The following is a 13,392-nucleotide window of genomic DNA, read 5'->3' as shown; positions in this document are numbered from 1 at the left end:
CGTGCACATGCACACACACACATGCACACAGCAAAAGCATAGAGCGCACCTCTCTGGAGGATGGAAATGATGCTGACCACCCCGTTAATTACAAGCCACTTCTCCCCATCAGGCCTTGCTTCATGACATGCCATTAATCACACTCTCTCGTCTCGCCTCCTGCCCTTCCTATCGATCGGTATAATTTTGACACTAGCCCCCTTTTAAAAATCTTTTTTGTTCAACTATAACCCATGATCCTCCTCTCCACCTCAGGCTTGTGTTCCCCTTGTCTCTTCCTAAGATCTCCTCCTCCTCCTTCTCCTCGCAGTCACTAACAACCCCTCACCTTGAAGAAGAACTTCTCTTGATAGTTAAAGTTAAGCTGGAACGTCAACCTCACAGTCGTCCCTGGAGCGTCTCATTATGCCTGTTATTCGTCACTCTCTCTGTCCTTGGTCTGTCTACATCAGTTCTCAAACTTTTTCAATTCAAGGACCCCCAGTTTGCTATGCATTAGGCCACGGACCTGATAAGCAAAATTAGGGAACGCTATGCAACCCCCCCCACAGGTATATAAGAGCGGGCCCATAGCAAGACTTTTCAACTTGAATGCAGTGTGTAACATGAAAGCCATAGAACATAGAAATCAATTTAGAGCAGTGCTACTCAACCCGCGGGCCGTGAGCCGCATGTGGCCCCAACGCAGCGTCTCTGCGGCCCGTCATGATCAAACAAAAAAAAAAATATATATATATATTTCCGTTCAAATATATGGGTTGCTTCCTTTTTTTTCAAAAACAAACAGACATACACAGGGGCCTCAATTGGGTATGCCAAGGAAGGGCAGGTGCCATACCTTGGCTCCAAAAATATATAATTTCTTTTTTTAAATCATGAATAGTAGCCTAATGCAGGTGTAAGACCATTGTGTTTGTATTTTGTTATAAGTATAATGCATAGGTTTGACCCCCCAAAAAAATTCTGCCGTGTGGCTTTGCTCGGATAGGATAGGTGTCCCTTATTTCAATCTCTGGGAGTTACCAACCCTAACCTTGCCATACCTTAGCTTTTTTTGCTGAACTGACGCCACTGGACATACACACAAAATAAACAGGTACAGTGAAATGAATATGATGTCAAAATGTACATTTTCTTATAACAATAACAATGTGTATTTTTAGCTTGCAGCCCTTGGACTTTTGGTATTTTGCTGAGTGGCCCCTGAGCCATCTTAAGTTGAGTAGCCCTGATTTAGAGCCATGCAAACATTGCATTTCAGTTAACTTTAGAGCCATGCAAACATTGCATTTCAGTTTAACATTCAGTTTAAACGTTTGAGTAATGCAAGACCCTGAACTATAAGGTGGAGGCTGGGGTGGTGGAGGCATGCTTTGCCAGCAGCAGCAGCGTGGGGCAGCAATTGAAAAGCAGAGATCCAGTGTAGGAGGAAGCCGTATTTAACCCATTCGATCCGGGAACGCATTTGTGTCACTTAAGATTTCTTTGGCTATTCAAAAATAGCACAGAGTAACGCCCTATGAGCTTGTAGATCTGCTATTTTTGAAAAATAAATCGTGAAAATATGTGCAAATCTTTGAATGTATATACATTTTTAACTCAAATCTTAAGGGGTCCCTGGAACTAAATATTTTGAGATGGGGGTGGTCCGCGGACAAATACATATCATTTTGGGGGTCCTTGACATGAAAAAAAGTTTGAGAACCACCGATATTATAGCAACATACGTTTTTTCCCCCCAAAAAAACGCCTTGTTGACGGAATGAAGTGTGATCGGTGTTTAGAAAAGCGTGGCTGATTGAAAGCAATCAGCAGACTGACAGCTGATTACAGCTTAGACACTCCCGTGCCCTGAATGAACTAATGCCATGCTTCATTTCTCTCTCTCTCTCTCTGTCTTTCTCTTAGATGAGACCAGCCTGAAGATGAACAGCGTGGACCATGTCCCCCAGACCTTTGCTAGTCACAGCCGTGTCCCAGTGGAGACCCAGGGAGAGGGACGGGGACAGAGACAGGGGCCAGGAGGCAGTGGCGTGCAGCATGGAGCGGACATGCTGAAGCCAGACCCCAGGGACACCTTCTATAGCAGTAAGTCCATCTCCCACCACAACTATACTTCCCTGTGTCAGTCTCTATGTCTGAGGTTGGGTCCCACATCACTCCCTACTCACAATATACTATATCGTGAGTATAGGGAGTGATGTGGTGATGCAGAAAACGTTATGATCGAGCTTGAGTACGGATGTACGAAAGCGAAAAAGGGGTTTCTGGGTAGTTCTGACAGGGTATAAGTAGCGCCAGGTAGATTGGTGAGTGGGCGGAGTAAAGGTGTGTTTCTCCGCCTCCTGAACATCTGTTGTTTCAACGCCATGTTTATGTTGTTTTGTTGTGATGTCCGAATGTATATTGATCATTATTATACCCCATCGTCTCTGTCGGGTGCAAACCTCATAGATAGATATATTTTTTAAGACCCTCCTTTTTAGACTGTTTTTATCCAAATATTTGTATTCTGTACTGTAGAACTTTGAAGTTTGTTTCAAATGTAAAGTGCAATACAAATAAAATGTATTATTATTGTGTCCAAAGCTGTTACTTTTAATGATTCAATTTCAAAAATAGCAAAAGTAGCAGATCTACAAGCTCGAGCTTGTAGATCTGCTACTTTTGATGCTTTAGAATTAGTGTGACTCTGTAGTATGATCAAGTAGGGCGTTAAAATCTGTAGATACGAGGTTTCTGCCCGACAGCAACCTGACAGACAGACAGACAACCGTTGTCTGTCAGGTTGTCTGCATCCAGCCTGTCATCTCCCCTGTCTGTCTCAGTGATCATCATTTCCTCTCTGTCTGTCATAGAATAGTCTCTCTCTCTCTCTCTCTCTCTCTCTCTCTCTCTCTCTCTCTCTCTCTCTCTCTCTCTCTCTCTCTCTCTCTCTCTCTCTCTCTCTCTCTCTGTGTGTACGCACGCGCGCGTGCCTGTTACATAATGTATTGATGGCAATTCCATGTCATTTATCTTCTTGTATTCCTATTTGTCTGCCTTTGTCTGACCACTAGGAACCACCCAATACAATGAGCATTAAACACGCCATGTGCTCTCTCTCTCTCTCTCTCTCTCTCTCTCTGTGTGTGTCTATTACATAATGTATTGATGGCAATTCCATGTAATTTATCTTGTATTCCTATTTGTCTGCCTTCCTTTGTCTTACCACTAGGAACCACCCAATACAGTGAGCATTAAACACGCCATGTGCCCTCTCTCTCTCCCTCTCTCCCCCCCCCCCCTCCCCCTCTCCCTCTCAGCCCCAATGATCGACCCCTCCCGGCTTGAAAACGTGCTGCCCGCCTGTCTCTACTCGCCCACCTACGTGGTCAAAGACTTCCCCATCGCCAGATACCAGGGCCTGCAGTTTGTAAGTGACCCCTCCGCCACAGCCCCCTCAGGGACACGCCGTCTGTGATTGTAGATGTGTGTGTGTGTGTGTGTGTGTGTGTGTGTGTGTGTGTGTGTGTGTGTGTGTGTGTGTGTGTGTGCATGATTTTGTTGGCGTCAGTGGCGTGTGTCTTTGTGGGTTAACAGGCTAATGGAGGTTTCGGACTAATAATAGCCCTGCAGGGTCATTTGAAGCACGTCCAATCATAGCCGTGGTCCCGTCCGTTGCTAGAGGCTAAGCATTAAATAGTCAGCAGGGTCCGAGTGTTCACACAGACTGGACTGAGAGGCAGCGAGCAGAAAGGCTACGTCCACCTTGGCTCCACATTAGATCTGCCTCACCTCTCCTTTTCTTTAACTACATTAACGCTAAAAGTACTTGGTGGACAGGGTTGAGTGTTGCTGCCCTCTATAGGACAGCGTGAGTTACTGCAATTGCAACATGGGTAGATGCCAGATGACTGACAGACAGACAGACAGACAGACAGACAGACAGACAGACAGACAGACAGACAGACAGACAGACAGACACTAATATGCTATGCTTTTGCTTTTCTTTTATGCTTTATTGTTAAATTAGTTTTTCTGTAATTGTATTCTTGCTCTGTAAAGCACTTTGAACTGCATTTCATGTCATGAAAGGTGCTATACAAATAAAGTGTATTATTATTATTATTATTAATAGTAATGATAAAAGATGTACAATATATATCAACAATTATATCAATGATGCAAATGCAATACCTTGTTGAGCTTTCACTATTTTAGTAAAAGCTTATTTCACTATTTATTACGTTTATTACGTTTTCTTTTGATAGAAGCATGTACTCCAGTACCCTGGACCTAATCTCTCAAGAACAGATTCTGCTCTGCGTTTGAATCTGTCGGGGAGGTTCGTCATAACATGTACGCAGTAGCCTACAAGTGGGCGCGCCTTCAGATCAGGAAGAAGGCCGCGCTTTACCCAATCAAATGTAGTGGGCGGGATTCACGTGTCCGTCGATCCTTCCCCACTCGAAACAAACCGACACTCATTTAACAATAGCGTCCGCGGAGCAGACAAAACCACGGAAAGATATTCACATTTTAACTTGCTCTTTCATCATAGAAACAAGTGGGCTTATAACCAAAACGATCCATGTTCTCTGGGAGAAGTGGTGTTAGTGTTCCGTGCAGAAATATTGTTAGTGGGAATGAAAACATAGTCTCACCACCGGAAGTGATGCGCTGAAGGCAGACCAAAACCCTGGTTTCCTTGCGCACGGGTGCTACGTTTTCTTTCTCCCAGAGCCAACTGAGATGGTCAAAAACAGCAGAGGGCGCTGTTTTTCCTTTTCATTTGGCGCTGGGTTCCCAGATTGCCCTGGACCCCACTTTGAGAACTAGTGCAGTAAGGACTGCCTCAGTGCTACCCGAAATGTCAGGGAAATGCTACCATACTCATTAAATGAGAGGAAATTGCACGATAATTACTGTATTTACGGATGTGTGTGTGTGTGTGTGTGTGTGTGTGTGTGTGTGTGTGTGTGTGTGTGTGTGTGTGTGTGTGTGTGTGTGTGTGTGTGTGTGTGTGTGTGTGTGTGTGTGTGTGTGTGTTTGTGTGTGATGTTTCTGTGAGGCACCACGTTGTTGTTCTCTTTGCGTTCCGTTTATGTGACTGATTACCTTGTTGTGTGTTGACGCTTACTCTGCTTACTCTGATCTGCCACTTGTCAGTGGTTCTGGATGAGAGCGTCTGGGCCGTCTGCTGTCATTGTGTTTTTGAGTCATCACACAGTGAAGTGTGTCCATTTAACCACTTAAAGGAGTAGTTCACCCAATTTTTTTTTCTTTTTCTATCAATTACACACCCTTGAATCCTTGAATTCATGGAGATTTTTTAGTTTTCGTCGAAATCCTGAGCCAATAATTTGATGACCGGCGTAGTCTCCGGTACTGAGTCTCCTATTGACCGATGACCGGTCATCAAATTATTGCTTGTTGTGAGCTTGTAGATCGGCTATTTCCAAATGGCCGAAATGTATATAGGACTGAAGTGGTTCATATATGTTTTGTAATAATAACCACATCTACAAAGTAACTAAAGTTTTCAAATAATTGTACTGGAGTAAAAGTATAACATTTGCCTCTGAGATGTAGTGGAGTAGAAGTAAAAGTACTGAAAATTGTTAATACTCCAGTAAAGTAAAAAATACCTCAAAATTGTACTTAAGTACAGTACTTGTGTAAATGCAATTAGTTACTTTACACCGTACTGTCTATCTATCCTACCTGCAGGTGTACCTGTCCTTTGTCTACCCCAACGACTTCACCCGCCTCACCCACATGGAGAGAGAGAACAAGTGCTTCTACAGAGAGTCTCCCATCTACTTGGAGAAGTGAGGACGTTGTTGTTGCTGTTATCACTGCCTGTGTAATGTGTGATGTGTGCTAGTTGGGTGGAGGTCACGTTCGGTCTCTGTCGTACACGCTGATCATGCTAACTACGCTTTTGCATCTTCATGAAAGTGATGTTTCATCGCGACCCCCTCGGCGAGGGAGGGCGCGCAAGCTGTCAGAAAAAGCTCTGTTTAATGAGTGTGTGTGTGTGTGCTTGTGCGTTCTTGTGTGTCTTGACAGGTTTGGTTTCTACAAGTATATGAAGATGGATGAGGAAGAGGATGACAGATCGTTCTTCTTCCCGAACCCAGATGGTAGCTGCTAATGAACGCACACATGCACACACACGAGCGCACGCACACACGCACGCACGCACGCACGCACGCACGCACGCACGCACGCACGCACGCACGCACGCACGCACGCACGCACTCACACACACTATACTTGTGAGGACATCAACACTTTAGGATGCTGATTTTATGAATGACATTTTTAGATTTATTTTTGCCATTTTAGATCTGCTGTTCTCGGTGCGCAACATCGGGGCACAACTAAATCATTTATAATTCCAAAGCCTAACTCCCTAAATCTTTTTCCAACCATAAAAATAACCTCGTGTGAGAACCAGGAAAGTTATCCTCACAATGTCTACTTCTCAAATTCTACTACACTTGTGGGGACATTTGGCCCTCACAAGTATAGTAATACAAGTACACACACACACACACACACACACACACACACACACACACACACACACACACACACACACACACCTCCAGACGCTCAGTTAACATGCTTCCTCTCGCCCGTCCTTGCTCCAGATTTCCTGGAGGAAGAGGAAGTGGTGGATATGGAGGACGAGGCAGAGATCGTGGGCACACAGCCTCCTCCTCCTCCTCCCAAGAAGACCCCTCCTCATGGCCACACCTCCAGGCCCTCCTCCCGGCACCGTGCGGCGGCGGGGGGGCCCGGACCACCCGGAACCACTCCCACTGGCAACAGAGATGGAAGAGAGGAAGATGACGAAGAAGAGGTATGCAGACTTAAAGGAGTAGTTCACCCAAAAATTACAATTACAGAGATTTCTTAGTTTTTGTCCCATTCCTAAGCCAATCATTTGATGAGCGGAGTCTCCTATTGACCGATGACCCGGTCATCAAATTATTGGCACAGGCATGTGACAAAAACTAAAAAATCTCCATGAATTCAAGGCCTCATGGGGTGTGTAATTGATAGAAAATATGTTTTTTTTGGGGGGTGAACTACTCCTTTAACACTTAACTTTTCTTATCGTCGCTGGTGGAAACCTTGTATGTACAAAAAAGAACATTTCCGGGAAATGGAAAAAAGAACCTGTGTTCCTAATGGATCCAGTGTAGTTATTATTTAGTCACAAGCTCTTGTCAATAGTTTTGGTTAAGTATAAAACCCAAAGACACACTTAACCACTTTTACTTTCAAAATCTTTCAGAAATAACAAAAATACCAGATCTAGTAATAATAATGATTGACCTACAGGCTACAGTACTTGCTCCCGTGGGGGAAATTCAGCTTAACCCAGCTGATCACTTCCCACAAGGGGCGCGGAGCAGTTAGAGGATTAGGTGTCTTGCTCAAGGACACGCCTGGAATCGAACTTGGGACAACTGGGGAGACTGCGGTTCCCCCTAGGCAGGCTCTCTTACCATTCGGCTATGCCGCCACCAAGCTACAAGCTTGTAGATCTGCTATTTTTGCTACTTCTGCATGACACTCTTAATGCCTTAAGTGTGACTAAGTAGGGCATTCGTTCACGGGGAAAAACATGTACAGTATTTGGAGATACCTGTATGAACGTTGTTATGTTGTGGTGCAGGTGGGAGCTGTGAACAGCATGGTGCTCCGCAGAGAGAGGAGACATTTCCCCCGGAGGGACGGACAGATGGACAGGGCTGAGGACAGAGACTGGAGTAAGGACCGTGTGAGGTAGGCCTACAGTATATATGGATATTATTACCGCTATATCCGTATCGGTGATTTGAGACCAGATATCATCTGGAATTCTGGACGTCGTTATATTGTGATACGTGACAAAAGTGTTGTCTTTTTCTGGTTCTAATCACTTAACCACTTAAACCCTATGTGGTTGACTGGAGTCCCTCAGGGCTCTATACTAGTGTATTTTCTGTGTGTGTGTCCCCCCCCACAATATGGATGCTGGGGTTAAGCCCTAATTCATACTTTGGAAAATTGTAAAAGAAAATAGCTAATCTACAAGCTTCGCCATGCGACTCATTGTGGCTTGGTGACGGATTTCTTTTGCTATTTAAAAAAAATAATACCATTTTATCATGACAACATCCATATTGAGGTATTTGGTCAGAAGATATTATGATACCAACCTTTGCTGGTGCACGAGAATTCAGACAAAGCAATTTTATTTTTATTTATTTTAATTGTATCTATTCATTTTGTTTGTGTACAGTTGTACTCTTTTTATGTACACTCATTGTATGCATTTGGATGCGCATATATGTGTTTGTGTGCGGAACCATGTATTTATGTGTATGCATGTATGTATGTAGGGTATACACAGGTAGGATTATTTTTGAAAAATAGAGCGTTACCTTTATTCTGTGTCACTGTCTTGTAGGGGTGGGGGGGTGGAGGTGTGGGCCCCAAAAAATATATAAAAATGTCTATACCCCCTTTTTTCCTGAAGTACTGCATACCCTATAAACTGCTGTCGGTATGAACAATAAAAAACGATTAAAAAAAAAAGGGGGAAAAATTCGATATTGTGATACTGATATTCCATTTCGTCCATGTCGCCCCCAGCTCTTTTGTGAGGAGAAACCGGGAGGTGTATCCTCCAGGCTCCAGGAGGAAGGGACCTCCTCCTCCTCCTCCTCCTCCGGGAGGGGACAGCGAAGAGGAGGAGGAGGAGGTGCTGCACCCGCAGGCGGACAACGTGGTCCGCGGGGGGGTCCGCTCTCTGTCCTGGATCCGCACCGGCCCCTCAGAGCTGGGCAGGAGGGCAGGTGGAGGAGGCCCAGCTGCAGGTACTGTAGGGATGGAACGATAATTGATATTAACGTTTATCGTGATGAAAAAAAGAAGCGCTCACAATAATTGCATCATGGAGATTTTATTTGTATCTGCATATCCGGTGCTTCTTGAAGGGATAGTTCACACCCAAAATGACTTTTTGTCTCCGCCAGGCTGAAAGGCATGGCGAGAGAGTATGTTTTACCCCCTGTCCGTCCGTCCGTGTGTCCGTCCGTCCGTGTGTCCGTCCGTCCTGTCCGTCCGTTAGCAGCTAATCTCTGGCACCGTTGGCCCGGCCGCTGCGAAACTGTGCACGCACACTCCATGGATGCCAATTCAGAACCTCTGGCCCATTTTTCAGATTGACCTGTTATAGCGCCAACAGGAGGCCGATTTGTGCAAAACACATTTATTGATACTACTCCTACAGATTTTGCCCAAACATCACACAAATCGGTACACAGTATCTCAGTAGTCATATGATCAACACGGATTTATCCGATTCCCCATATTCCATCCTGATTGCCTAAGATTGGCTTCCAAAGTTTGCAGGATTGGTCCGTTTTGAACAAAATGCCTCAAATCATGAACGCAACTTGCGATTTCCGTGAAATTTCACACGCACATTTCTATTAGGCCGAGGAAGAAATGCCACCCTTTTCACCTTGGCCTGTTATAGCGCCACCAGCAGGTCTAATTTAGCAAAACACATTTTTGGAACAAAATGCCTCAAATCATGAATGCAGTGTCCGATTGCAGTGAAAAGCCCTTGAACAAATGGCACCCTTTTCACATTGGTTTATTATAGCACCACCAGGAGGCCACAATAACGTACCTGACCTGGCGGAGACCTGTGCTCCGAGGAGCACTTTTTCTAGTTTTTCTATCGATTAGTCATCCCATGGATTTTTTGGTTTTTGTCGCATTCCTAAGCCATGAGCTGGGCATCAAATTATTGGTTTAGGAATGTGACAAAAACAAAAAAATATCCATGAATTCAAGTCTCCATGGGGTGACTAATCGATAGAAAAAAAGTATTTTTTGGGGTGAACTATCCCTTTAAAAACCCTCTATACTTTGTAAAACAGACCTGTAAAGGTCGCACTTGGTACGTTCTTTTTTCACTCTACACAAAATGTCTATGCGTCTCGACGCGTTGTGAGCATAATGTGTCATAATGGTGACATTTTCCTATCGTCCCATCCCTAGGCCCGGTTGTAGAGAGAGGGGCCGAGACGCCTCCCAAGCTGAGCAAGTCGTCCCTGCTGTTCCCCCAGAAGACCTCCCTCTCTGTCCTCACCAGCCGTGCCAAGCAGATCCTCAGTAACTCGGCCCACAGCAACAACAACAACATGGCCCAACATCTGCCCGCCGGTGACAAAGCCAACAACAAGCTCCCCGGCAACAAGTAGGGCAATGTTACAATTTTTATTACATCACAATTGTCTGATCGCAATTATTAGAGATAATCGCAATTATTTTTGCCTAATTTTGTCAGAATATTTTCCATTGATGTGTAGAAATTCACCTGTTGTGAAATGTTTCTACATTTTCAAACGTTTTCAAAAGTAGCGGGAAATAGCGGCTCTACAATCTACGTTGTGAGTGAGCTTGTACTGTAGATCTGCTATTTCCGCTAAAAAAAAAGTAGTGCATTATTTATTTTGATTATTTGTATCGATCATTGTAAGTCATTTCTTTATGTATATTTAAGTTATTTGTCATTATCTGACCTGTGCAGTTTTTGTTTACATAGCCTAAAAGGCTAAATATTTGTTTTTATTCATATACGTTCCAATGTTCAATGCCGAAAAACACAATTCAATCTTGATTAAATCGCAATCATTTGTGTGAAAATTAATTGTCTCAAAATGCCATGATCGTGACGCAGACCCGGCAACAAGGAGGAGAACAAGATCTACATCACCCGGCCGCGGCCGGCCAAGGAGAGAGAGAGGGAGAGGGAGAGGGAGCAGCAGAAGAGAGAGAGGAGGGAGGAGAGGGCGCAGCGCCACCCTAGGGAGGTGTTCCCGGGGGTCTTTCTCTACCAGACGGGGAAGACCACCAGGCTGGTCAACCTGGGGGGCTCCAAAGCCCACACTGTGACAGGGGGGGAGGCGGGGGGCAAGGGGCTGGTCAGCGCCCCCCAGCTCTGGCCCAAACCCCCTGCGAAAGAGGGTAAGAGACCCTGTGGTGGACAAAAGTATATATACTCAAGTAAATACTCAAGCATTCAAAAGTACAAATTTGCGAAGTAAGCCCAAATTTTCAGCAATTGTCAGAAATTGTCAGATTTTTTTTTTTAATAGTGAAAATAGCAGATCTTTAGAGCGGCCGTTTTCTCTATATTTGAAATAGGGCTTAAGCTGTTCATTTGTATATTTTTGTAAGTTTGGGTCCCAGGAGTCCCTTCCTAGAAATAAGGGAAGTAAGTAAGTAAAGGAGTCAAAAGAACAATATTTGTATTAAAATAAATATAGAAGATTGAAAGTCCTCAGCTTGCAAAAAAAAAATCCAAAAATGTACAGTACTCAAGTAAATGTACTTTGTTACTTTGTTACTTACCACAGGTAAGACCCCGCCACGAAACGGAACGCAGAGCAAACAACAGGGTGCAGCAGGCGTGGTGGTACAGAGGGCAGCCAGCAGGGCGGCGCCAGCGAGACTCCCACAGAAAGGCAGCAGAAGAGGGGAGCAGCAGCAGCAGACGCCGGAGAGAGAGGCTGCTGATGCACCCAGCAGAGAAGGCTACCCACCACTGCCTCACCACCACAAAGACCCCCCGCCACGTCCTCCTCCTCCTCCCCGTCTTCCTGCCGCCGTCTCCCCTCTGGAGCTGAACTCCACGGGAAACGGCCCGCCGCCGGCGGTCGCTGCCGAAACGCGCGTCACCTCTTACCTCAGGACTTCCGAGATCATCACGGAATCCCAGCAGCAGCCCGAGGCGGACGCTGCCGCCGCCGCCGCCAACGCCAACCCCTCAGACCCCCGTGCAGGCCGGGAGGCGCCTCCAGACACGGAGCGCTCCAACCCCTCGGACCCCGAGCGCGAACCAGAGCCAGAGGAGGGGGGCATGTCGGACTACAGCTATGAGGAGGTGGGATGTGACTGTGTGCTTTTTATTGTGTGTACGGTATGGTGAATACTGTTGTATACTATTGTTCATTATTGTTCATCTGGTGACTGCATGTCTCCTCCTACGCGATCAATAAAGGTCTCATCTCTCTTATCTAAGGTGGAGGCCAGACCGGGCTGGGCGGAGGAGAGCATCAACTGGCAGCGCACGTTCTCCGTCAACCCCATGGACTTTGAGCTGCTGCGCTCTGACTGGAACGACCTGCGCTGCAACGTGTCCGGCAACCTGCAGCTGGCCGAGAGCGAGGTGGTGGACGTCCTCGCTCAGTACATGGAGAAGCTCAACGAACGCAACGGCGGGTGAGAAGAGACACTAGCTGGAAGAAATACTGTATTCCTGTATTCTTCTTTTTTTACCCTCTCAATCCGGGAACGCATCTGTGTCATTTTTAGATTTTAGTCATATTTTATACTTTGGGCTATTCAAAAATAGCAGATATACAAGCTCATAGCACGGCACCAAGTGCCGCGCTACGAGCTTGTAGATCTGCTATTTTTGAAAAAGAATTGTGAAAATGTGTGCAACTCTTTGATTAGGCTATATATTTTTTAAAGCAAACATCTTTCATCGAAAGAAGAATCTTTGCTCCTGGGGGGGACAAAATATTTTGAGATACATATAGTTTTGGGGGTCCTTGACATGAAAATAGTTTGTTCCAGGGACCCTCAGAAGCAAGTTAAAAATGTTGTTTCAAAAAATATATATATTCAAAGATTTGCACAAATTTTCACAATAAAAAGAGAAGAGCAGATCTACAAGCTCATAGCGCTGCGCTCGGTGAAAACGCGTTCGAGAACCACTGCCCTAAAACAACATCAGACAATAAAGTATTGACTTGACCTAGTCGCTTATATTGGGCTTGTTTTCATATACCTGGTTGCTTGTTTCTCTCGCAAAATCTGGCAACCCTGGTTGGGGAACACCGATGTAAAGTCAAGAAGTATCATTTTAGGGATAACACACAGCTGGTCATGGCCCTGGTGCATCACCCTGCCCTGCTTGTGCTCCTGTTTCATAGCTCTCTGTGCTGATTAGCATTCTGCTGCAGTGATGTTACAACACCAGCCCCGCTGCGTTGCATTTGCATAAAGTTGCTCGTTGGCCATCAGCCTTTCTCTCTGGTCTTTTATTCATTTAATTTCTTCCCCTCCCAATAATAATGCATCATGTCCCCGCTCCACTGAGTCACCAGATATAATGAATGGCGGTGGTTTTTGCCGCGGTGTGTTTCACAGCAGTACACCTACGTACACAAGCTAAACGAGTCTCTGCTGTAGAGAAACACATTGACAGAGTGAGAGGTTTATGTAATCAGTCTCATATTTCTGTCCTTTGAAATTCACAGCATTTCTCACAGTGTGCATAAAGTGTCTCCTATTTTTGCCGTATCAACTTAAAGGGATCGTTCA

The 13,392-nt window shown here is 45.2% G+C and overlaps 1 protein-coding gene across 1 annotated transcript in view; it reads left to right on the top strand.

The window, feature by feature from the left end:
- The window catches only part of b4galnt4a (beta-1,4-N-acetyl-galactosaminyl transferase 4a), a 350,679-nt gene that overhangs the window by 329,145 nt on the left and 8,142 nt on the right, over positions 1-13,392 (top strand). Inside the window, exons 10-20 of the mRNA XM_080438341.1 lie at positions 1,909-2,088; positions 3,306-3,415; positions 5,713-5,813; positions 6,055-6,128; positions 6,642-6,853; positions 7,676-7,785; positions 8,638-8,861; positions 10,057-10,255; positions 10,739-11,025; positions 11,418-11,944; positions 12,083-12,282. Of these exons, the coding sequence (XP_080294467.1) occupies positions 1,909-2,088; positions 3,306-3,415; positions 5,713-5,813; positions 6,055-6,128; positions 6,642-6,853; positions 7,676-7,785; positions 8,638-8,861; positions 10,057-10,255; positions 10,739-11,025; positions 11,418-11,944; positions 12,083-12,282 (2,224 nt within the window). The remainder of the gene's footprint in view (positions 1-1,908; positions 2,089-3,305; positions 3,416-5,712; positions 5,814-6,054; positions 6,129-6,641; positions 6,854-7,675; positions 7,786-8,637; positions 8,862-10,056; positions 10,256-10,738; positions 11,026-11,417; positions 11,945-12,082; positions 12,283-13,392) is intronic.

Source organism: Gymnoscopelus braueri (genome assembly GCF_963280865.1).
Source record: "Gymnoscopelus braueri genome assembly, chromosome: 9".
Classification (NCBI taxonomy): domain Eukaryota; kingdom Metazoa; phylum Chordata; class Actinopteri; order Myctophiformes; family Myctophidae; genus Gymnoscopelus; species Gymnoscopelus braueri.
This window is presented reverse-complemented; position numbering and strand designations above follow the sequence as displayed.